The sequence below is a fragment of the Rhinolophus sinicus genome, linkage group LG01 (genome assembly GCF_036562045.2).
Source record: "Rhinolophus sinicus isolate RSC01 linkage group LG01, ASM3656204v1, whole genome shotgun sequence".
NCBI lineage: Eukaryota > Metazoa > Chordata > Mammalia > Chiroptera > Rhinolophidae > Rhinolophus > Rhinolophus sinicus.
In genome coordinates this window covers 98404844-98431521 of record NC_133751.1, presented here as the reverse complement: position 1 = coordinate 98431521, position 26678 = coordinate 98404844, and the positions used below count along the sequence as shown (strand labels likewise).

The 26678-nt window shown below is 41.4% G+C and overlaps 1 protein-coding gene across 1 annotated transcript; it reads right to left on the bottom strand.

Moving 5' to 3' along the window:
- Positions 1-20: 20 nt before the first annotated feature.
- Positions 21-25526, bottom strand: IGSF10 (immunoglobulin superfamily member 10). The gene is made up of 8 exons (XM_074326211.1): positions 24867-25526; positions 24216-24443; positions 22342-22536; positions 20891-21020; positions 18191-18581; positions 6042-7771; positions 4994-6009; positions 21-1931 (listed from the first exon to the last, which is right to left on the bottom strand). Exons 3-8 carry the CDS (start codon positions 22533-22535, stop codon positions 23-25), a joined length of 5370 nt encoding a protein of 1789 aa, XP_074182312.1. The 5' UTR covers position 22536; positions 24216-24443; positions 24867-25526; the 3' UTR covers positions 21-22.
- Between the last annotated feature and the right edge of the window lie 1152 nt (positions 25527-26678).

The window sequence follows — 26678 nt, the reverse complement described above, 5'->3', positions numbered from 1 at the left end:
CTTTGTTCATTTTTATGTTATATCAGATTACTTGAATATAAGTTGTTGCAGAATCACTCCCAAGTAGATTCTTTGCTGTGCATTTGTATATTCCAGAATCTGTGGTTTGGGGATTCGGAATGACTAGGGTACCTTGTGGGTGAAAAGGCTCAATGCCATGTGTGCTCTCTTTATTTGTCAATGAGAGCAGGGGTTGGTCAGGCATATCCCAGGTGATTTCTGGCTTGGGGACTCCCAGGGCCACACAGTGGAGCTGAATGGCCGTCCCTGTCCTTGTGAGGACGCTCCTGGGTGGGCGATTTATAATTCGGGGAGGGTAGGCTACAACCATTACTGGCACAGTAATCAGCGCATGACCAACGCTATTTTGAGCCTTACAAATATAGCTTCCTCTGTCATAAGCTGTTGCTTCTTTGATGACTAAGGTGCCATTTTCATACAATATGTATTTTCCAGTAATTTGAGGCCTATCTATTATATGACCACTTGGTACAGTCCATTTAATATTTGGCTTAGGGCTTCCATCAGACACACAGTGCAACGATAAAGATTCTCCACTGATACAGTAAACTGTTCCTGATGCATAAGTAAGAATAACTGGCTTCTGGCCAATTTCTAATACGATCAGCTTCTCAATGTAGCCAACTTTGTTTCTTGCCGCACACCGGTATTTTCCTGCGTCATCGCGGGTTGTTTTATAAATGATAAAAGAACCATTGCTTGCTATCAGATGCTGAGGATTTTGTGGTCCGTTGGAAAATCGAGTGCCATTTGGTAAAATCCAGATTATTTCAGGTGGTGGGTTTCCATCAACCGAGCAATTTAATGCTGTGGACTTTCCAAGCTGGGCAACAATTTTTTCATTAAATGGATTTCTGAATGTTGGTCTTCTCAGCATTTCCAATACCTCCAACTGTACCACCAGCACACTCTCTCCTCCTTCATTCCGAGCTACGCAGATAAAATCGGCTGAATCTGAAAGCCTCACATTCCTAATTTCCAAGGTTCCGTTTTTATGGACCGTGATTCTGCTTCCATAGTATGGGGCTGTGAGGAAAATATTGTCTGGCATGATCCACATGATTTGAGGAGATGGCGTCCCTTCAGCTCTGCAATCAAAGTGCTTTTTGGAATGTCTCACAGCTGTGGCTTTGATGACAGTTTTGTTTGTATACAAGCCATTGATTAATGGAGGCTTGGCGACAACGTCCATCTTGTACATTTTGGTGTCATCCCCACTAGGGTTTCGGGCCACACACACATACTCGCCAGAATCGAGCAGCTTGACTCTGTGGATGGACAAAGAGCCGTTGGCATGAAATGTGTGCCGATCTTTCGAGAAAGAAATCATGTCGTTGGAAGGCAGCAGCCAAAATATTTTTGGTTTGGGCTCCCCAGTGACCTCACAGTCAAGGATGGCTGTGTCTCCAGCCTGGACTCTTGTGTTGGCCTTGTTCCCCTTCCTGATCCGTGGGGCAGCTGTTACTACCGTCAGGTGGACCTTCATTTCATCCTTTCCTAGAGTGTTCTGGGCATAGCAAGTATAATCTCCTTCCTCTGCTAGCCCAACTTTGTTGAAGTACAATGTTCCATTGTTGAACAGGGTATACCTCCTGGTCCGGTGGCCGCTGTCATCAGCTTGCATTGCATTGTTTATCATCGTTCCGTCAGGCAAACTCCAAGAGATCTGGGGCACTGGCGAGCCAGAAGCCTTGCAATCCACTTGGAAATCTTTCCCGTGAAAGACTTGCTTTTTAAAATGTTGCTTGTGATCAATTTTGGCAGGTTTCAGTCTTAGGCTAACATGCATCAGTATCAGATCGTCTCCCATTTTGTTTCTTGCCACACACAGGTAGTCCCCACCATCTTTTTCTGTTATCGATCCAATAAACAGGGATCCGTTGGGGTAGACATGGATTCTGCTGCCCATTCTAAGGAGAGAAGATACTGATTTGAGTGTGCAGCTGTTAGCAACAGCTGGCCAGGGGCAGGAGAGTTGTCTTAGTTACATAACATTAGCTTAATGGATATTTTCTTAAATTGTTGCAATAAAACTAAAGTTAGTACTAACTTATTTACTGTTTTCTAAGCCACCTGCTGAAAGAAGAAATTATCTAACTGAATAGGTAGAATTTAGTGCAAACAAGCAGTGTTTTTCTCAGATGGACTTCAAATGAATCTCCTTTACATGGTGATTTAAAAAATAATTCTAATGGTGAGGAGAATGCTAGAAATATTATATTCTTAGACACATAACTTTCTTGACCATTGTACATATTAAATGATCATTCTGTAATATATGTCAGTAAAGAAGAACTTTCATATGTACTTGTCAGAAAATATGCCCGATTGTACTTGTTAGGGAGATATTGTAACAAAATATTTAGAGTTATTTGGTTACAAAATAAATAACTTCTACTTTGTTATAAAGAGAGAAAATGCCAATGTAAGACTTACTAGGAACTTGTAGCATCTGCCCTTTGCAGCCAGCTGTAAAGTGACTCTGGTCCTGGCATTAGATTGAACTGGGGAACACCATTTTTCCCTCTGAAGCCACTACACAGCCTTCCATTCACACAGTGAACCACCAGGTGGCAGATCTTTCCTGGTAAAACTAGTTTTTCAGAAAGATCAGTGGAAGTTGAGTTGGTGCTAAAAAGGTGATTAAGAATACCCATCACTAACACACAATGGGATTTATAGACGATGTAATACAGAATTGTACACCTGAAATCTATGTAATTTTACTAACAATTGTCACCCCAATAAATTTAATTTAAAAAAAAAAAAAGAATACCCATCGCTGAAAATCTAGGTATTTTCTAATTTTTTGGCAACATGAGCTAAGCAGTTAAGTGAAACTGGCGAGAAAAGTGTGGATACTTTCATAGCAGAACTGCTAACCTAGTCAAACAGCCTCAAGTCTTTTTTATTCTCCAGCACACATAAGAAGTGCGGAAAGTATTATAGCACAACATGATAAAAGGTGCTGGTATGCTTTTTTTTTCAGGTGTAGAACATTTTCTGGCATGTAAACCAAGGTAAAATCATAATGGATACACGTAATAAAGGGAATGGAAACTGCTAGGAACTTTGCATTTACTTTTAGATCTGTAAGTAGTTCCTCACTGTACAGCTGAGAAAATTGGTATTTAGAAAGACTTAGTAGCTTATTTCAGGTCCCAGGGCTGGTATTCAAACCCTGTCCTTTGTCACCATCTTACAGCACCACCTGGTATCATCCTTTCCTAGTCCTTTCTAAAGGCACTGATTCTCAAACTTAGGTGCACGTAAAACTCGGCTGTGTAGTATAAAATAATGCTGATGGCTGGGTCCCATCTCTGGAGTTTCTGACGTTATTGATGTGGCGTTGGCATTGGGATTCTTAGTTTTCCAAGTGATTCTCCTGTGTGGCAAAGTCTGAGAAACACTGCTCTTCTTTCTTCTCAATGCAGTTCCCTCACCACGTGCATCAGAATTTTGTGGGACCTAATTTAAAATGCCTCCCCATGTGCCTTGGAATTTAAATGCATTAATTTCAGCTAAGAGCACTGGCATTCAACGTTAATGAAATGCTTATAATTACATGAAGGCAATAGGAGAAACATACTGATGTTATAATATAAAATGCAAAAACTGCTAAAGCATTGAAAATATTTGATACCATAAATGGTTATACATATAGTAGATAAACATAAACATGTTATTTCTAAAGTTTACATTTCACAGCTCAGTATTTTTTCATTTTAAATCTAATTTCAATTTAACATTTGGTCAAGTAATTTTCATGACTTATGAGAAAAAATTTAAAATTAACTTTTACTTTTGAATTAAAGATCACAAGTTAGATTCATTAACTACATAAAATACCAACTTACAGTGTGACCCTAGGGAAAAAAAAATCTGTTCAACTTATAAGCATAAGTAGAAGTTCATATCACGTGAAATTTTCCCTGCATGGATATTTTCTATTATGAAAAGCAAATATATAAAACAAATACACATTCCATATTTTCTGTCATGGAAAATCATAGCATGAAGTCAAGCAAATGGCAAAAATTAATTATCTCATAAGCTGTAGTTGTTACTTTCAGAGACTATTTAATCTACACAGAAAACCAGATAAAAATCAGTATTAATAAGCCTGTCAGATGGGCACTTGTCTCATTAGGGAGACCACCTCATGGTCTGTGTAGATGCCTGACCACTGCAGGGTACACCTGAAGCTGAAACTGAATAATATTAAATGTCAACTATATAACTATAAATATATATATATATATAGTCACAGGAGGTGGAGTACAGCATAGGGAACAGACTCAATGGAACTGTAACAGCTATATACGCTGTCAGAGAGGTAATAGATTGGAGGAGGGGGGTTATCACTTGGTGAGGGGTGTAAATGTCTATTACATTGTTTTGTACACCTGAAACTAATAATAAGCCTGTAGCAGAGCATATTAGAGAAAGTGTGTGTCTGACAATATCAGAGTGGGGGAACACATTTCCTTTGTGAAGGTCTTATTGCTGTGACTTTCATAAAGTGCTTTGCAATTGTCAGATGGAAGAAGTAGAGATAATACTAAAATTTTAAATGTTTAATAAGACACTTTGAAGGGTGAAATAATGGAGTGCATCTCTCCTGGACCTTGACTGAATTACAAAAATTCTCTCTTTTTGGATCAAAAAATTATGAATACATATATACAGTTACCATTTTAAAATGGTCACAACTGTGGAAGCAAATGAGAGTTTTACTCTGCCTTTAACTATGTAAACTCAATAAGAAATTGGCCCATAGAGTTAGACTTGTAAGAAGCTTGATTTTATATAATTGATATACATTAATCTCAAAAGGATTAGGTCTCTTTAGAGAGGGTTTTGTGTGCAGAGTCTTTGGGCTCTCTAAAACTGCTCTCACACTCACTCTTTCATTTCAGAAAATGTACAGATAAGTAGATAAAGACAATCTCAATACAAAGGTGTGGTTTACCTGTGCCACTGGCCAACAACAGCCTTGGATGGTAGCCTCCAGATTATTTGGGGTTTGGGTTCCCCAATGGCTGAGCAGTTCAGTAGTAATTTGTCCCCAAAATTCACCTCATTCCATGTCTGGGATGCAAATTCTATCCTGGGGATGGTCTCTCGCTCTTCCATTGTAATAATTACCACCCTTCTCTCCGAGCCAGTGGAGCTGGTAGCAATGCATTCGTAAGTGCCCCTGTCTGAAGAGGCTATGTTTCTTATATAGAGGGTCCCATTAGAAAATAAGAACAACTTGGAATCAATAAACTGTAGTGGTTTCACTTCGGTGCCATCAGAGAGAACCCAGTGAACGCTAGGCTGAGGAGTTCCTTTTGCAGTGCAGGGCAGTTGTAGGCTTTCACCCCAAATCCCTGCAATGACTTGCCTCTTTTGCTCTAGAATAACAGGTGGCGCTGCAATGACTTGTATTTTAACCAGCAGTGAATCCTGGCCATCTGAGTTCCAGGCCGTGCATTTGTAAAAGCCCCGGTCGTAAACACTGACATTGTGGATGACCAGTGTTCCGTCAGGTGTCACGAGGGCCTGCGTATTCCCCTTGGAGGATTCTGAGACCACTGTTTGGTTTGCGAGAATCCAGGAAATCGTAGGGCTCGGCCTACCTTCAGCTTTACACTTCAATTCCACAGTGCTTCCAGAATGGACTGTGATCTCTTTGGTACGTCTGTCCAGGATCCTGGGGGGATAGGAAACCACAGACAAGGTGACATGGAGGCGGTCTGTGCCAAAAGGATTGGATGCTGAGCACAGGTACTGTCCACGGTCCTGAACGGCCACCCCTTGTATGGACAGGGTGCCATTGGGGAGCACCCGAAATCTGCTATCCTGTTTCCTTTCAGATAAAGCAAGTCCTGATGGGAGAAAAATGTATAACCATAGGTCATCGAAGTTTAGATAGAAAACAACTTGTTCAACTAGAAGTCTCGAGAGGAAAGCTATCTTTATGTGAAGGTAAGAACAATATATTTAAAATTAAAAGTAGGACACCTAGTCTTCACATGGGGAACGTTAGTTGCCAGGACAATAAATTCCTCATCTGGAGGGAGCATGCCTGAAGAGTCTCCTTCCTCACCAGGTATTTTCAGGAGTTGGGTGACCAGCAGAGGTGGCTTTGCTGTGGTATTTTCTCGCTTCTCTGGCATCATATTCTTTTTAGCTTTCTCCAAAAGTGCCGCCCAGCGCTGTGGGTCAATTCTCCGAGCAGAGGGAGGGAACGGCCTCCTGTGCTCCCGAAAACGTCGGTGTGTTGAGTCTCCACGCCTCCGGAATGTAAACTCCCGATAGCTGTGCTTTTTACTTGGGCTCAAGGCTTGTTCTCCAGCCTCCCCTCCCGCTGGAGCAGACAGAGGGAGCTGTGCCACTGGCGGGTCCTTACGGTTAATGCTGGGCTCGAACTCATCAAGTCCAGACCCATCTGTTTCTACATTATGCTCCTCTGGCCTTGGCCCTTTTATTTTGATTGACACTTGGTTAATCAAAAAGTCGACTCCTGATGGGTTGGCTGCAACACAACGATAAAGACCCTGGTCTTTTGGGGTGACTTGTAATATTCTTAGTGTGCCATTGTTAAGAATCTGCTTCTCTCCTGAGGACTGATAGAGCACAGTGTTTCCTGGAAGCACCCAGCTAACAGAGGCATCTGGAACACCAGTAGAATGGCATGGAAGGTTAAGTGTTTCACCCATGAAAATGGTATGATGAGCTCCATTTGCGTGATACGATTCTATGGAGGACTCTACCACAGTAATCCTGTAGGTGAGAATATCAGCATCATCATAATTGGTGCTTATACAGTGGTATGTACCTGTGTCAAAACTATCAGCCATCTGCAGTTCCAGTTTTCCACTTTTGTCTATTAGGATTCGTCCATCCTCACTAACATAGGGAGCTCTCACTTTACTCCCATCAGCTAGAAGCCACTCCAAATGTGGAGTGGGGTCTCCTTGGCCTGGACAGTCTAAGTCAATTGTCCCACCAACCAAAACAGTGCGTTCCAGCTTAGTATTGTTATCCCTGGAAATCATGGTCCATTTGTGTTTCACTGGCCTCATCTCTGCCCTTGGTAAAGTGACTTGAGCATCACTGGAGTACTGGATCTGCAACGTACTGAGCGTGGTAGCAGTTCTGTTTAGCTGCAAGGATATCTGGGGTTGCATTAACCAAGAGGGGTCTGCTCTGAGATCAGCCTCTATGCTGGTAAAGATGTCTTCAGGCTTCGGAGCCACCTGTTTATATTTGTAGCAGAGTTGTGGTGTTTCAGTGAGCAAATGGCTTCTTTCTAGTACCAGGGGAGAGTCACTGTACAAAGCCAGAATTTGCCACACTGGTTGAATGTGATTGTCACCGATGTTACACACCAGAAATGTGGAAAATGATGTATTTAGCACGATGTAGTCATTTTCTGGTGTGAATGCAATGGATGGTGTGCTTGAGGGCTTGTGGATACTGCAGACCATGTTAGCTTCATTTCCAGACTGGTCTGTCATATTCAAAGTGAGGGAGCCGAAGGGTTCCATGAAATCTTGGGGAGAGATGGACACAGAACCGCTGTCTTCCAGAATCGTCAGGTGCTTCAGTTTCAGAGACGGATCAATGGTTGGCTTGGCACACAGGAAAGCTGCAGCTTGTACCGTAGCTAAGGGCTTGCCGTCAGAGGTCCTGGGGTTCGTGCAAAGTGGACATTGCTGAGGGCTGGAGGGACTTCTGTCTTTTTTGCATTTTATTATATCTAGGAAAAAAATGATGACTGAATTACTGCCAGTTGTAGCCTCATTATGAATTAACATTTGAACATTTTGGAAAAAAAATAGCTTTTACTAGAATTTGAAACAATTTGAAATTTTAGTGTTTAATAAGAAATTTCCTCTTTTTTTTTTGGTCTTTGGTTGGTTTCTGAAAAACAGATATTGTCTATATACCCTGTCATAATATTATATTCATAGATACAATGATTTTGTCCTGCCTTGTTCACTGTTGTATTCCGTATGCCTCAAAAGTGCCTGATATATACATGCTACTCTGTAAAAATTAGTTGAACAAATAGTTTCCTAATCTGGGGAAACAAATTCATATGCTTATGTTTGTCACTTTTTTTTTATTAACAGTAGTTTAGTTCTGTTTGCTCATTTTAATGTTTTATGAGTAATAGGACTTTGTTGTCTTTTAAAAGATACCCTGTTTGATAAATTATCATTTGTAAGCCCTTGGATATCATTAAAAATCCAAGTTACTTTCCATTGTCCAAAAGAACAATGATTAAATTATAAGATATCTTGGCCTGGTCTAGCTTAGTAGTAATAGGACTGGAGCGAAACGGATGGATGCAGGACATAGTGAAGCAAGTAGAACCAATCAGTAGGCTGTGAGAATTTGGCTAAACATGGAGGGTGACTAAGTAAAAGAGTAAAGGAAGATACTGTGACTTCGGTAACTGGATTGACTAAGGTAGACATAGACTCATTGGAAGAGAATCAGGTTTAGTGAGGAGGAAGAACAATGTAGCCAAGCAAAGGGACAGCCCTTTAAAAGTCTTACATTTTGGTGAAATCCAAAGCCTGAAAGTTTTATAGCACTAGGACCAACCTAAGCCTTTCAAAATAATAGAAACCTCCTCTTTCAGGTATTCAAATGTCACAGACCTGGTATTTAAATAGACCATTGTGGTGACCCTATTTAAAATGGCTGGTCATTGGACTTCAGTTCAAAATGGCAGAGTAGGTAAACACTGTGCTCGCCTCCTCTAATGACAATATCAAAATTACAACTAAACTACAGAACAACCATCACTGAGAACTGCCTGATGACAAGCTGAACAGAAGCCCTAAAACTAAGGACATACAGAAGAAGCTACCTGGAGACTGGGGGGTGGGGGGTACAGAGACAGAACGGGCAGTCCCCACACCCATGTGACAGTTAAAAATCCAGAGGGATATCTCAGCTGTGGAGGGTTCCCCCCCCACACCAAAGGAGTGAGGGATCCCATCCTCACATGGAGCTCCCCAGCCCTGGGTTCCAGTGCTGGGAAGAGAAGTCCCCACAACTTCTGGTTGTGAAAACCAGCGGAGATTGTGGCTGAGTGAGAGGGAGGGTGGCTGGAGTATCATGCATTCCTCTTTTATGGCCTGTGCACAGACTTAATGCTGATGGTCTCACTCACTCTGAGCTCCAGCACAACAGCTCGAAAAATGCCAGGGAGAAATGGGGAAGAACTGAATTGTTTGGCATCAGAGCGAGGACTGGAGCGGCAGCTTTTTCCAGACAGAAGTGCTGGAAGAAGCCATTGTTCCTTTGTTAAGCCCTCCCTACACACAGCCTGCAGTCACAGGTAGGCACCAAGTCTGACTCTCCATCAACCTGGCTAACAACCTTCACCCCATCCTGAGACGCCACCCCACTTGTGAACTCATCCAAGCCACTTAAAGATTCTTTTCCATACAAATGACCTATCTTGGTTCATGCTACAGATTTTCCAAAAATCTCTCAAAGGTTCACAAACACCATAGAAGGCAAGTCTGACCCTCAGCTTGCCCTGTACCTCTTGCTAAGTGGCCCCAAGCTTGGCAGTAGTGGTAGCTGGCCTCAAATTTCAGCTTAGCCTCTCCCAGGCACCTCCAAACTCAACACAAATGGCACCATCTGCAGATCGCTTTGCATCTCATACCAGTTGGCCAATAGGCAGTGACTGTGGCAACCCTTGGCCTGCACCAGAGCCCCTCCCAAGAGGTCTCAGAACTAACATATCCAGTGGCCAGCTTCAGACCATACCAGAGCACCACCCAACCACCTCGACAAATGAAAAACCCAAAGGGCAAACTCAGTAGGCATCAGAGCCCCACTAAAGTGCATCTTGCTCTGTGGGTCAGCCCTGGCACAGCTCCTCTGCTGTAGACACAGCCAGTCCTCACAGCCAATCAGCCTAAGAGTCAGTCGCTCCCATTGATGTGCCAACTCAAGGCTCAACTACAACAGGAGGGCACATACCATCCACAGCAGGGACACACCTGGGGCACTCAGCTCAGGTGACCAGGGAGACTGCACCTCTGGCCCCACAGCACACCTACTACATAAGGCCACTCTACCAAGACCGGGAGATATAGCAGCCATACCTAATACTTAGAAACAAATACAGGGAGTCAGCCAAAATGAGGAGACAAAGAAACAATATCCCAGTGAAAGAACAGAACTGCAGAAAAATAACTAAACATTGGAGAAAAGCAATCTACCAGATGAAGAGTTCAAAACACTGGATATAAGGATGCTCAATGATCTCAGTGAGAACTTCCACAAAGAGATAGAAAACAAAAATGGAGCTAGAAAACGACAACAAAAAAACCACAGAAATGAAAAATACAATAACTGAAAGGAAGAATACGTTAGAGGGAATCAACGTAGATTTGATGAAACAGAGGATTGAATCAGTGATTTGGAAAATAAGGGAGCAGAAACATCCAATCAGAACAGCAAAAAGAAAAAAATAATTATAAAAAATGAGGATAGTTTAAGGGACCTCCGGGACAACATCAAGTGTACCAACATTCACATAGGTGTACCAGAAGGAGAAGAGAGAGAGAAAGGAATTGAAAACCTATTTGAAGAAATAATGACAGAAAACTTCCCTAACCTGGTGAAAAAAATAGACATATAAGTCCAGGAAGCACAGAGAGTTCCAAACTAGATGAACACAAAGAGGCCTACATCGTATCATGATGTGTCTACATCATAATTTAAATACCAACCTTGAAAGACAAAGAGACGATCTTAAAAGAAGCAAGAGAGAAGTAGTTAGTTACCTGCAAGGGAGCTCCCATAAGACTGTCAGCTGATTTCTCAACTTTGCAGACCAATAGGGAGTGACAGGAAATATTCAAAGTGATGAAAAGCAAGGATCTATATAACCAAGATTACTCTGCCCAGCAAGGCTGTCATTTAAATCAAAGGACAGATAAAGAGTTTCCCAGACAAGAAAAAGCTAAAGGAGTTTATTGCCACCAAACCAGTATTACAAGAAATGTTAAAGGGGCTTATTTAAGAAGAAGAAGGGGGGGGGGAATACGAATAATAAAATGGCAATAACTACATCTCTATCAAGAATTACTTTAGATGTAAATGGATTAAATGCTCCAATCAAAAGACAGGGTGGTTGAAGGAACAAGAAAACAAGACCCACATATATGCTGCCTACAGACCAACTTCAGATGGAAGGACACACAGACTAAAAGTAAAGGGATGGACAAAGATACTTCATACATATGGAAATGAAAAAAGAAAAATCTGGGGTAGCAATACTTATATCAGACAAAATAGAAGTTAAAACAAAGGCTATGACAAGAGACAAAGAAGGACCCAGGAATTCCACTTGTGGATATTTAGCCAAAGAAACCCAAAATACTAATTCAAAGAGACATATGCACCCCTATGTTCATTGCAGCATTATTTACAATAGTCAAGATATAGAAGCAACTTAAATGTGCATCAATAGATGAATGGGTAAAGAAGAACTGGTACGTATACACAATGGAATATTACTCTGCCATAGAAAAAGTGCAATCTTGCCATTTGTGACAACATGGATGGACCTCGAGGGTATTATGCTAAGTGAACTAAGTCAGAGAAAGACAAATATTATATGATTTAACTTACATGTGGAATTTAAAATAAATAAATAAATAAATAAATAAATAAACAAACAAACAAACAAACAAAACAGAAACAAACTCATAGACAGAGAACATTTTGATGGTTGCCAGAGGGGACGAGTGTTGGGTGGGATGGGTTACAAAGGGGAAGAGATTAAGATGTGCCAATTGCCAGTTATAAGAACAGTCACAGGGATGTAATGTACAACATAGTCAATAACATTGTAGTAACCATGTATGGTGTCAGATGGGTACTAGACTTATCAGGGAGATGACTTCATAAGTTATATAAATGTCTAATCACTATGTTGTACACCTGAAACTAATATAATATTGTATGTCAGCTGTAACTGAAAAAAATTTTTTTTAAATAAAATGGCTGGTCATGGTCACTGAAATACTTGGTAAGAGGTGTAGAGTTTTACCTCACACAAAATGCAGCCAGGGACTTCCATGCTGTTCCATGTCGTAGCTCCCATATTATGCACTGGACACAGCATTTCAAAGAAGCACTGTACTTAGATCTCATTTGCCAGAGTGGCGGGACAGGGTCACACTGCCTTCCCACATGGGCACAATTCCTCACAAAGACTCAAGAAAGTACCTCTGACCACGGACTCCAAACCTTTCAGTATGTACTTCAGTATAACAAGGAATGCCACACAGACCTGGCTACTCGGCTTTCTACAGCAAATTTTAGAATCTAAACCCATGCAGAGGAGGTGGATGGCAAGCCTGCAAAGTTTTGAGCACTCATGAGGGGCTCTTGTCAGATCCCCCACTTACCAACCAGCTGTGACTCCATGCCTACTTACCAGCACCCAGGGCTCAGACCCTGCTATAGCAGAGAACATGGCAAACTTCTGGCTTTGTTAAACCTTGTCACAGAATCATGGTCACCTCTTGGTATGCTTATGGCTGGCCACGTAGGCCAGAGTTGGCAGGCCCTGGCCATCAGCTCTTTTGCCTCAGATGCAAATCTGATCATGTCACTTCCGTTCCCTCTATCACTCTAGGTTCCAGGCACACAGAAACGCTTTCCATTCCCCAACTCCGCCATGCCCCACCAGGCATGTGCTGTTGCTTCTACTTCCCAAACACTTGCTGTCTGACACACCCTCTTCCATTGCTACCCAACTACTTAACATCATTCAGGACCCAGCGGAAAGCACTTCTTCCCAGTGGGCTGTCTGCTTTATGTTCTGGTACCTCCCACTTCTCTTATCCTACCAGCATCACCCACTATTAGAATGCCTTGTCTGGTTGTCTGTCTTCCCGCAAGACTATAAGTGCCATGATTGTTCATCTGTATGTCCCCAAGCCGGGCTAATAGATGCTCGGGAAAGACTGTAGGACAGGAGGGAGGAAACGAGGCAGGCAGGCCTCATTTTAAGACCATATTTCTTCCACATTCTAATTTATGTATTGAGATATGTCTTACAATTGGAGGTGTTTTACAGCACCAGACCAACAGCTGGCAGTCTTGATAGAGCTACCACTGCCTGTACACACACAAATACCGTCACAGCTATTTGTTTTATTTTCTCTTCAATTGAGTTACATGCACTGTTGGTACTACATACAAGTATTAAATTTGCCACTTAAAATGTTTTTATTAAGATTACACTATGCTTTAGCATTAAAACAAGAAGTTATTATCTAAGTAGAAAGACATGGAAACAGCAGCCAGACGTAAATTTAGTATTTGTAACACAAATGTTTGTCAGAGAAATGGACACTAATCCATACATTATAGAAAAGCAGAGCCAAGAGCATTTTGGAACCTACGAATGGAAGACACCCACAAATAGATGACGCAGTGTTACATTTGACCATCAAGATGTGCGAAAAGCTTGCCTGTCACACACCAAGTGAGTCAACTGAAGGCACGAGAAACTGAAAAATCTCTTGGAATAGATGAAAAAAATTTCAAAGCAGAAGAAGTTGATGTGACTGATTCATGAGTCCTGTAGAATTATCATTAAGGCATCTCAGTCAAAAGGAGAACGATTGCTTATTTAGACACAACTGAAAGATATTAGCCCTAATGGGTTTAGCTCATTATTTTACACACACACAGTGTAGGACCATATGAAGACCGTAAGTGGGGGTGGGCTCATTTGAGTCCACCATCAAAATGGCTATTTAATTGATAAAAACTTAGTATAACAAAAATTATTGAGGACCTACTATGTCCTAAGCACATTCAAGCAGCTAAGGAGAGATAAACTAGACATAGGAAAGGCAACAGACATCTAATACTAATAAATATAGTAAAATGTTATCCATTCAAGAATGGAAGTGTGGGCAAACCGGAAGTTGTGAAATGACTATTCTGACATGAATGGGTGGATGGAGGCACAGCGAGGCTTCCCAGAAAGGGTGAGTGTGGAGCAGTTTGCTGGCTGGCTGGGAGCCCATCAGGCGGAAAAATAAGGAAAATGCTCCAGGCAGGGAAGCAGCTGATATGAGGTGTAAAGCAGCATTAGATGTATCAGGGATGTAAGGCCAGCTGACAGTTGGAGAGGAAGTAAAAGGAGGCTGAAATTAGTCAAGGATCACACTGGGAAGACGTGGCATGCCAGGCTGTGGAACTCAGGCTTTGTTCTCTAGGCTAGGGTCAGCGAACTTTTTAGGGAAAGGGCCAGATGGTAAAGATTTTAGTTTTTGTGAACCATAGTTCTCTGACATGACTCGTCTACATCACTGGAGCACCAAAGCAGCCATAGATGTTATGTAAAGAACTGGGCATGAGTGTGTTCCAATAAAACTCTATTTACAAAAGTAGATTTGGCCCGTGGACTATAGTTTGCCAATTCCTGGACTCTAGCCTATAAAATAATTGTATATCTTACAATCAGTGGCATATTCCACTTGATGAAATGTTAGGTGCTAACAATGTACTTGAGCCTGAATTTTGTCACCAGAGCAGGTAAGTAGCAAAATAGCAAGTAGGTTTGACACCTTGTAGGAGCTGAACTGTCATGTGGGATGGCATGCAGGATCTCTGGTCCCACTCCCCGCATAAGGACGCAGGACATGGTGAGGCCAAAAAGGAACACTCACAGAGCCATAGATAGGGGAGTTATACCACTATAGTCTCTCTGCCAAACAACGTTACTTGCTAGCTGCAATCCGCCATGCTAACTGCAATCCACGCTTGCCAGCCACCATCTTCTTGCTAGCCCCCATCTGCTGCTATCATAGCCACAGCAGTTATATTAGTGGCCAATGGCTCACTGGTTACAGCTGATGGCCAACTAGCCACAGCTGATGGCCATCCAATCAAAGTTGATGGCCATTTACTACCCGAGTGAGCACCTTTCCACGTGAGGGCGAGAGCCTGGAAACTGCACTCCTGGGTCTGTCCCCACATGAACACAATCATTTTCTCTCTGGTTATGCAGTTCTCTCCCTGGGGGCATCACCTTATTTTTTTAAACGTTTTCACTGCTACATTTCTCAGATGAGTTTCCTCTATTTGCTCACCATCCTCCCCCCCATAATCCAGCAAGCAATCACATGAAAATCCAATGGTTCATTCTCATTCCTCATTCTCCTTTATCTCTCCATGGTATTTGGAAGTATTGAGCAACCCCCACTCAAGCCCTACTGCCTTTGCGATGTAGCTGTAGAGGCTACATTCAGGTGTGGCCACCTCATAGTTCAATCTGTCATTCATTCCCCAGCTGGGCTCGTGTTTCTCCCCACGCCAGTGCTCACAGATTGGAGATCCTTTAAAGCATCTCATTGGGAAAATGTGTTCAAAATCTTTCACTAGAAAATCTTCCTTTTTTCTTCTATAGGCTAAAGTACTGTTTAGCCTGGCATTCCATGCTCCCCCACATTGGGTTCAAAACACCTTGCTAGTCTATACTGACACTACGCTAGGCAACCTGGGCCATTCATTACCCTTTTCATACAACTTATTACATCTGCCTATTTATGTACAAAGCAGTTTCTTCATCCCAAATACATTTTAGGAAATGATCTGGACTTTTGAGTTTCTGCTTTTCTACTTTCTAGCTGTGTGACTTGGGTGACAATGAAAAAATGTTAATCCTTATATTTTATTGAGTGCTTACTTTGTGTCACACATTGCACTAAGCACTTTGTATGTGCCATCGTAATTATTCTTTCCCATTACTGAGGCAAAAAGGGCCTAAATGACTAGCCCAGACACCTAACATTTCAAAGCCTCAGTTTCTTCACCTATAAATTGAGGATTGTTGTGAGGATTGAAGAGAAAGCATCTATCACCATATCAAACACAAACTGAGGACATGTTACCTCCCTGCTTCTTTGTCTTATTCATTCTTTTCCCTCCGATGTATCTTTTATGCTCCAGCCCCATTTCCCTCTTTTTATCCAGTGCAGAAGTAATTTTTACTGACTCTGAGCTCCTACAGAACTAAATCTTCACTATAAGTATTTGATGTTTTTCATTCACAGCTTTAATGTCTTTTTATGTGTTTAGTATATTTACCTAAAAGATTCTAAACTCCTGGACAGCAAAGATGGTGTCTATTGGTCTAAAGTACCTCCCAATGTTCAGCTAATGTTTTTGATTTAGCTTTTCACTAATTTATTAACTGACTACACATATAGATACAAGGTGTGACAATTAAGTTCATGAACTCATCCTAGAAAAAGTGCTACATACCTCATTGCTGAATATCACTACAGTCACCTTTGAAGTACTGCCCTTGGGAAGCTATACACTGACACCAGTGCCTAGTCCACCCTTCAAAACAATTTGGAACTCTTTCTGAAATGGCCATCAGATCTACCTTCGTAATACGCTTGATGTCCTGAATGTCATCAAAATGTCTTCCTTTCAATATTTCTTTTATCTTCGGGTAATGAAAGAAGTCATTGCGGGTCAGATCAGGTGAGTAGGGAGGGTGTTCCAATACAGTTATTTGCTTACTGGTAAAAACTCCTTCTCACAGACAGTGCCGTGTGAGCTGGGGCACTGTCATGATGCAAGAGCCATGAATTGTTGGCGAAAAGTTCAGGTCGTCTAACTTTTTTGCACAGCCTTTTCAGCACTTCCAAATAGTAAACTTGGTTAACTGTCCAGTTGGTACAAATTCATAATGAATAATCCCTCTGATATCAAAAAAGTTTAGCAACAGCATTGCAACAAGTTCGCGAACTTAATTGTCAAACCTCGTATATATGATTGTATACACACACACACACACACAAAATCTATATAGATTTCACAGCAGCAACTTTAAACCTTTTCTACTTTTCTTAAGCTTCCAACCTTGACTCCTTCCTAGCACCTTCCTCCGTCACCTCTCCTACAACTTCATGAAGGAGGAAAAGCCATCACATAAGAACCTCCTTTGTCTTCTCCACCAGACCCAAGAACTCACCTGCTTTTGTGCCCATCTAGTCCTTTTTCCTCCTACCTCCTAAGGAACATCCCTCCAGCTATGGCTGGATAGCTTGCTCCCCAATCTGCTCAGAGGACTTGCTCCATTAATGACCTGCTCCTTCTGCAGTGTTGTCACCGTCTCCTTCTCAACAATCTCTCCTCGTCTTGAACATGCTCATCTCTCTCCTGCTTGAGGAGTCCTGCGTGACTGCGCATTTCCATCTGGCTGACACCCTTCCTTCCTCATCTCAAACTAAAACTCTCCAAAGAGAGGACTGCGGCCCGGCCTCCCACTTCTCCGGGATCCCGGCATGGCAATACAGTGCCCATGAATGTTCTCAAAGTAACCAACCATCCTCCTTTGCTGGGTTCCTTTCAGTCATTGTCTTAAGGACTTAGTTCATTTAAATCAATGGGTTCCTTTCGGTCATTGTCTTAAGGACTTAGTTCATTTAAATAAAATTGTAATAATTAATAGTCGTTAATTTAATAATTAATTAGTTTTTTGCTGGTTTTCCCCACAAAAATGTAGGCTTCACGAAGGCAGGGACCTTAATGTGTCCTGTTCATTTTTGGATCCCTATGTTTTCTGTGGCTTCTTGTACACAGGTTTATGATAACTACTTGTTGACTGAATGGACCTTGCTTTCTTTATGGTAAATTCTACTTTCCCCATCAAAGCACATTTCACCCCTGCTTGTCTGTTTGCTTATCTGTAACTCACTAGAAGTGTGGTTAAAGCAGAGACAATGCGTGCCGTTGGTATTTCCATTACCTAGCAAAGAACCCTGAATGAAGCTCCAAAAAGGATCTGTGACTGAGTGACTGAAAGGAAGGTAAGAAGAGGGAAGGGTTTTTATGGCTCATGGTAAATAGGGACGAGTAACACACACATTTCTTATTCCCCAAGTTTTCCAAAAGCCAGGAGTGGTGATTGGATAGTTGGCCTTTTAAACAATGGATGATTAATTCATTAAAGAATTAAGAGAATTCGTTATCACTGAATCATTACTTAGACTTCATTTTTTTTCCAGCTAAATTACTATGGCCTCCCCACTTACTGATAAAACTCCTCAGGCAGTTTTCTTCTATTACAGTATGACAAAGAAATAAACAGTGTTGATACCTGGCTTCTCCTGTATCCAATCAGACAACCATTTTAAATGACAGTCGCAGGTCCAGGGGTTCCCGTGAAGGTAAAGGCTTTCCAGATCAGGCATACAGGAGACCATCTCTTGAGGGAGAGTGCTCAGAAAATTATCAGACAAGTACAGGTACTTAATGAAAGATGTCTTAAATATCTGGAGGTAGCGCAGAGAGACAAATGTATCTGGATGGAGCTTAGTGAGCCGATTTCCTTCCAAGTGCACCAGTCGGAGAAAGGTGAGTCCATAAAAAACCTCTGGGTTTATAAACTCAATATTGTTGTGGTCCATATGCAACCGTGTCAAGCTCTTGAGGCCATAAAAAGTATCCTTCTCAAGTTTTCGAACTTTGTTATAGCTCATTTTTAAGACCTAAGAATAAAAAGGACACATTTATTTTGTCAAAGGAATTTTCACAAAAGGGAAAAGCATATCAATAAACCATATATTGCAATTAATACAATGCGATGTGTGCCGTAGTTGAGTTCTAATTCAAACAAATTAGTTGCAAATTAAATAGGAGAACATCAGAGAAATTAGAACACTCACAAACATTTGATGACATCAAGGAATTAGTGCTAAAACTTTAAGATATAATAACAATGTGGTTATTTTTTAAAGACTCCTTATCATTGAAATATTGAAGTACTTACAGATGAAACTTTATGATATCATGGATTTGTTTCAAAACAATACAATGAAGTGGAAAAGAGGTGAGTGAAGGTACAGATGAAACAATCTGTTATGTGGTGATAACACTGAAGCTGGGTGATGCTACATTGGGGTTCATTATATTCTACTTTTGTACGTAGTTGAAAATTTTCATAAGTTTTTTTTTAAGTATCTTGATATTTTAAGTAAATTTGAGATTTCTTGAACCTGAGTTTTCATAAGTATATTGATTTTAATTTACCTTTTACATTTATAATGATTTTATTGATTATGTATGATTCACACACCATAATAATTACCTTTTTAAAATGTACAATTCAGTGGTTTTTTAGTATATTCACAGAGTTGTGCAACCATTTCCACTCTAATTTTAGAAATTTTTCGTCACCCCAAAGTAAAACCAATACTCATTAGCAGTTATTTCATCGCTCCTCCTAGCCCTAGAAAACCACTAATTTACTTTGTTTTTATAGATTTGCCTATTCTCAACATTTAAAATAAATGGCACCATACTAAACGTGGTCTTTTGTGTCTAGCTGTTTTCAATTAGCCTAATATTTTCAAGACCAATCCATGTTTAGCATGTATCAGTCCTTCAACCCTTTCTATAAATGCCAAATAGTATTTCATTGCATATATGTAACATATGTTGTTTATCCATTTATCAGTTGATAAACATTTGGGGTGTTTTCCACTTTTTGGTATTATGAGTGACATGACTTTAATTGGTTTTGAATTGAAATTAAAATAATTTTTGAATATTTCAGTAGTGTGTGTGTCTTTTTCAATTTCTTTTCCAGTTACTAGTTGAGCAAATTTTCTCTTCCAAAAAGGAAAGAAAAAGAAATGCTAGTAAAAACAATGGTTTCTCATAATTTTTTCCTGACTTGGCATAATCTGTCATCTCTGTTGAGAGTGATTTTCTGGAATGCCAAGTTCCCTAATACGCAAAGAAAAATTAAACTGGCAACATAGAAGAGCTTTGCCCCAAATATTCCCTGAAAGTACAATCTCAAACTCATTGCGCCTCAATATCTACTGAAAACCTGGTCGAGAGTATAAGTGTGTGGAGAACTGCATGAAGAATATGTATTTCACCTAATCCTCTGAACACACGTATTCCAAATAAAGCCTGTTTAAACCAAATAACTCTAATCCTATACCTAGACTGAATTATATGGCTTTACACAGCGCTGGTATGATGACAAAAGGCTCTATACACACCAGTATTTTATCTTTGATATTACTGACTTTATTTTATTGGATATTACTATTTTATTGCACTGTATCTATTTTATCAGGCGCTTTGGGAGATAATCTCTCTGATTTAAAAATCAGTTGTGGTTGTGATTTTCCTGAAGAGTTTTATTTCATTTTTATTTATTAAAAATGAATAGATGTCATGAATTGTGAATTAGCTCCTTGAAAGCCTCAAGTCCTAGTTATAACAGACGTTCGGATCTATATGTCTGCATTTCACTGTGTTCCGTTTGTCCTCATCATTAGATTTATTTTACCTTTTACTGTCTCACGTACTGGAGTGATCATTCTCACAATATCTGACACATCCTGGAAAGTCCCTGAACTTTTTAAAGTTTTGTTGAACAAGGCAGGGTATAAATAAATAAGTAAAGTGAAACTAAAAAAGTATATTGCTCTATAGAAAGCTCACTTCTAAAATAGCAATTTATTTAGTAACCATATTGAGTTTCCAGATGAACAAGAGTAGAAGTAGCCTTTCAGGATTCAATTGTAAAGGTTTCATAATCAATGGGTATTAATTTTCTTCCTATAAGCCTGAGGTATAAGAAAACTTGCCTCAGAATTTTTTTCATTATTCTAAATTCCACATACTGTTGCTTTTGAAAAGAAATCGGTTCTTTCGACATTCTCCCTGTATGTCTACTAATAATTTGCAGGATGTTGATTTTTGGATACTATAGGTACAGGTAGTTTTCGGAACAGGCACCTCACCTCTTTTACCTGTCCCTTCCCCCCACGAGTCTCACCTGCAAGGCCTGCAAATCTGAGAAGGTCTTAGCGGGGATGGTGTGAACGCCATTGCTGTGCAGCAGTAGTAACTCCAGTTTATTCAGGCCAGAAAAATCTGTTTCCGTCAATCTGACCAAGCTATTGTACCTGAAATGAAAAGGTCTTTTCAGGCATAAGCTAAGCCTATCAACTAAAGTGCAAATGTCAAAGCAAAAACCAACGCTCCCGCACACATGCACACACACATCAATGCCGCTCTGACTTTACCTGTGCTCTCCGAAGATAATCCAATGCTTGACATATTACTGAAATTCATCAGATGCCACAGAAGGTTTGCCCAGTGTTTGCAGTCTCAGTAACACCACCTTATTCACGTCCCTGGAACATGCCCCATTCCTTCTCCTTTCCACACCTCTGTGTGTGTGCTATTCCTTCAGGTGGGGATGCCTTGCTCCGCCCCTCCCTGTTTGTGACCACTATTAAGACTCAGCCCACAATTTTCTGACATGTCCCCTGACTCTCCCACGTCATAAAACAGTGGTTAAGAAACCTGGTCTCTGAAGCTAAATTGGTCATGATTATGAACTCAGGCACTTGGTAGTGGCGAGACCCAGGATAAAATCAGTAACCTTTCTGTGCCTAGGTTTTCTCACCAATAAAATGCAAATAATAGAACCTACTCCAAAGGGGTTATAAGGGTTAAGTGAGTACATGACGAGTGCTTAGCTCAATGTCAGGACATAGTAAGCAGCAATTAATGGTAGCTATTATTATTAGTGATTGTTCCCAAGGCCCTTTGCTCTATTATGATTCTTATTAAATTGTACTGATTGTACATCTGTCTTCTCCCTTTAACTACAGCTTCTAGAAGTGAATAATACAGCTTATTCATTGTATCCCTGGTACCGTCGTTGTGTTTGGCGCATAGTAGGTGCTCACTAATGTTAAATGATACGAAGTCCAACTACACGTTTGTTCAGACACAGTTTTTTATGAACCTTTAAAATATAGCCACCTTTTGGTAGATTTACATAATTAGGTATGCATTTTAAAAAGCATTTAAAATAAGTCAGTTTGTATGGAAAAAAGCCCTAGGGCCTTCAGAAAGGATCTAGCTGGCTTTTCACACATCTTTTTCATATATAGGACATTGCTAGTTGTCCTGTCATCTCTCACTGATATACTGTAACCCTAATTCCTAACAGCTTTGTTCTTTTCCAGCACAAAGGTAGCCAGAATGAAGCTTTTCCATAGCCACGGAACTCCCAACTTACCAAGAATGACTTCAGGCTCTAGAAGAACTTTCCCCTTAGAAAAAGTTTCTAGGGGAAACATTGTCTTACTGCCCTAACAAAGATCCTCATACACACTCATTTCAGAATTACAATTGTGGTTAATCTCCCAAAATCACAAGTGCTTTGAGGGCAATCCCTCCTTGAGAAGGGGACAAGACAAGGGCCCCACGCACCCTAAATTGATACGTTCCACACTGGGCGGGATGCTGTCCGGAATGGCGGTCAGGTACCGGAAGGTGCAGTGCACCTCTGTCGGCAAGTAACAGGCACAGCGGCGAGGACAGGCCCCGCCCCCGCGGGGGGCCACCAGGCAGATCACAGCGAAGGAGGCCAGGAAGCAGGTGATTCCTCCGCCGTTCGCTTTCATCCTGAAAAACATCACACCTTGGAGTTACCACTGACGTTGGAGCAAAGTCCCAGGACAACCGCACGCAGCACCTTTGGTAATCTCGGAGACCTTCCTGAAGGGACATAAGTGTGATATGTATAGATTGTATCATATACTGTATCTGGTAGGTGGAGAATTTAGCTTTAAATAGTAAGTAGTCAATTTTATTTTGATTCAGTTATATTCCTTTTGTGTTTACGGTAAAACTTAACAAAGCCATAGTATGTGCGCTGACGTTACATGGAGCTTTGTGATCAAGTGGGATATTTATTGTTGTGAACATTCCTTCACAGTTTTTCAATTCTTTATAAAAAGCAGCTAATCCCTGTCATTCAGGGACTCATTAAAAAGAGAGAACGAGGACCATAATAAAGATATTGTGACAACTGAAATATATAAGGTTTAGTTTCCTATTTATACCTTTGTTCTTTAGATTATTTTTTAAAAACTGGTTTTAAGACTAATAAATATGCATGATAAGAAATTGGAAACTGTAAGTAGGAAAAAATTAAAATTACTTATATCCCCACCACCTAAATATAACCATTAACATTCTGCTGTATGCCTCGCAGCCTTTTATATCTATATCTATCTATCTATCTATCCATCTATCTATATATTGTGTGTATGTTTCTGTGTATATGTATGTGTGTGTGTATATGATCAAACTAAATTTTGTAACACTTTTTATCATGGACTGTAGAACATTGGTTTTAATTTTATTAAACCTTCTTCAAAGACATTTTTATGAGCGGTAATCATCCACTGGAAGGGTGAGTAAATCTCTTTCTAATACATCCTCGAGACTTTGCCAGAAAAAGGCACATTGCACGTTTCACTGCCAAATGACGACCAGAAGTAACAGTAAGTGACCCGCTGAGAGGGCTCGAGCTCTGCACCTACACTTGCGCTGGGCCACACTGACCCCTCGCAGGCACGAGGCTGTGTGCTTTGGCTCCGTTTAGAATATCTCTCTGCCTCTTTCCTTGGTCCCTTCTCCCCCTCCTCATGTCAGCCACGGGGGTAGGGAAGCGTAACCAGGGAAAAAATATGCTCAGCTTGTTGGAAAAATGTTATCTGTAACCCACATGTAGGGCCAGCCCAGGAATCCAGACCTTACTTTCTCCTGGAATTCAGAACATACAAGGGTTGCAATAAAAGCTTTATTATGCTTTTCTAAGAAAAGTGACCTTCATAATTTATAAATCTCAAAGTTCCTTAGAAAAGAATGATTTCTTTTGGATTCTGCCAGCAACCATCCTTTGACCATAAGCTATGCTAGAAACAACATGGATGTTGAATTATTTGTATGCTCTGATATAAAGATAATGGAATTATTGTTAGAATTTAGCCCAAATTAAAATTTAATATAGGATGAATCACACGACCACTTTTGTCATTGTGACCACCTGGTTACAAAAAGTTTAATAACCTTTGGTTGACTGAAGACAGCATTTCCACCTTCTTTTCATTATGTAGATAAGCAAAGAAAGAAATAGCAGAAGGCGGGTAATTCTGTTGTTCAGCCAGAAAACAGAAGTGGGTATGCCCACATAAGAGCTCTTTAAGAGAGAATCAAAAGTCTGAAAGAACGTGCATAGTGGATCCACAAACTTCAACCAGAAGTTGTAGATCATGCAACATAGAAATGCACAATACCTGAGCTCTTCTTTCCTGGTCCTGGATCCTCTCCTGACATAGGCAGAGACAGAAAACCTTCCCAGGGAGTGAGAAATTGTATCCAAACCTGAGTGAGGAAAAGTCCTCCGCTCCCACAGTGAGCAGATGGCTTAGTCTTGTTCGCTCGCTGCGCAGGACTGACTGACGCTCTGGACAGAGAGCTGGCGGTGCTTCCACGCCTTCGGAGTACTGTAACCGGTTCCTTTACTGTCAGTGTTGTTGTTACAGAAACAAAGGGCAGAGCGGAGGCTTTTAAATTTCCTTTCTCCTCCACCAGCAGTGTGCTTTAGTTCTCCTTAAAGTTGCCATTTAAATATAACTACATTTACCCCAGGTCCCAGGAGTTTCTCCTAAATTTTGGGGGGCAAATCTCCCATAGATGTCCACAATAAGGGTCTCCACCTACTGATAAATCTCTGTTCAGAGTGTGTCTTTGCCTGGTATATCAGTCATTGAAGAAGTGACTTTCTCAGTTTTCGTTTATCCCCCTCCTTCTGCGGTGCTTCTGCCCACTCCCACCCGACCCTCGCCCCTCCCACCCCCTGGGCAGCGGATTCCTGCATTCCCACGCCCAGCCCCTCGCAAGCCGGGCAGTCCCCTCCGTGGGAAAGGATTGGCGGAGCCGCTCACCTCTTTGCCCAGGTGGCCAATGGGCTCACGCCACCGGCGGTGCCCGCAGTTCACCCGCTGGGGTCGCGGGGACCTACCTTCCAGAGCCGAGAGAAAGAAGGCGGGGAGGGGGCGGGGTGACGCTGCTGTCCGTGTCTGGGGACTCCGCCGGGGCTGCGCGTCACACGGCTAAGAAGCGGCCACCACGCTTCTTCATCACGAGAGCCGTTCGCCCGTTTGCCTGTCTCATTTCCTCCTCGATTTCCAATTCCCGGGATTTCTCCAGGCAGGTCCGGGCTGGTGGGCGGGGCAGTTTCAGGGACGGTGCGTTTATACCTGCGCTGTCCTCCACCTGTTGGCAGGTGAGCCTTTGGGGTTCAGGGTTCGCTTTATCACCCGGGGCTGTCCTCGGTTCTGTGGCTCCCCAAAGTTCTTTCTGGAGCCTGAGAGCTATCCAAGCCGTGATACCTGCAGTTTGCATTTTCTGTGTGGCTCAGCTGGAGAAAACTTTGTTGGGAAAGGGATGGTCAGAGGACTGGATATAAATGCTGTTATTTCTGTTTGTGTTGCCTTCCCTCATCTCCAGCCCGACGGCCCACCAAGACTGCCTCCAGGCTCAGCACTCGCAACTGGCAAAGACCTCTTTCCATAGCTCCTGCAATTGGAGGCCGGGCTCCCAAATTTGGATTCACAAACACTGAATTAATATAACTAGAATGGCCTTTTGCTCCCTCTTGTTACACTGCATTTAAGTTTTTGATGAGAATTCGGAACGACTGTTTCAGGACAGTGGACCTCAGGGTGTGGTCCTGGGACCAATAGCACCAGCACCCCCCTGGATCTTGATAAAAATATAAATTCTCGGGCTCCGTTCCAGACCCACTGCGTCAGAAACTGCAGGGATGGGGAGTGGGAGGGGTCTGTGGTAACAAGGCTTCCAGATAATTCCCATGTAGCTACATTTTGAGAATTTCTAATTTAGGGAAATAACTTCTTATAATGAGAACAGTTCATATTTGAGGCTTTACTGTGTGACAATACTATCAAGCATTTTACAAATGCCAACTCATTTAAACCTCACAACACAACCAAAAACAAAAACAAAAAAAACCCAAAAAACAACAAAAAAACCTGAAACAAGAATATTCATGTCATTTCCATTTTCCAGGTGAGACACATAAAGATAAGCGACTCAGCCCAAGTCACTGAAGCTTGTAAGTAGAGAAGTTGATTCAAACCCAAGCAGCCTGGCACTCACTACAGCCTGAACTGTAACCACAAAGCTATGGCTGCCTGACTTAGCCAAATATTGGGAACGTCCCATATCCAGGGGCTAAGCAGCCAAGTGATTTATAGTTAGTAAGAAGTAAGTCAGTGACCAAGGTAGAATTATACAATCAAGGACTCAGAATTACAAGTAATTCTAGAAGCATATGTGATATGAACATGGTCTTTAGCTCTGCAGATCTGACATGGCTTTCTTTGTCAAAATTCACATGTGATGTCCAAACTTGGAAGCTCTCTTTGGAAATATGACCTATCTGTGGGTTCTTGGTACCCACTGTTTTTCTTCCAAAGCTCTTTGGCAACCAGTCTCATGGTTTTGTATTCCTTAGTCAATTTCTGACCAAGGTCTGGACTCTCGGGCTCTTTCTAGGATGAGCCACAGAAAGATGACTGTGATATGTTATATTCCTTATTTTCCCAGGATTGTTACCCAGAGTCTTTTTTTTTTCTGTCAGTTTCAAAAAAAAAAAAAAAGAAGAACTCTTGTTAGGAATGTTTGCTTACTTTAAGACATTTTTTATGGGCAGAATTTCTACAACTGCTTTG

Excerpts from the sequence above, each read along its gene's own strand:
- IGSF10 (XM_074326211.1), bottom strand. The coding sequence starts at position 22,535 with ATGAAAGCGAACGGCGGAGGAATCACCTGCTTCCTGGCCTCCTTCGCT. Across the intron at positions 18,582-20,890 it reads CAGATTTGCAGGCCTTGCAG|GTCTTAAAAATGAGCTATAA; the intron begins GTGAGACTCGTG and ends TTTTATTCTTAG. Across the intron at positions 1,932-4,993 it reads GTTGTTGGCCAGTGGCACAG|AATGGGCAGCAGAATCCATG; the intron begins GTAAACCACACC and ends TTCTCTCCTTAG.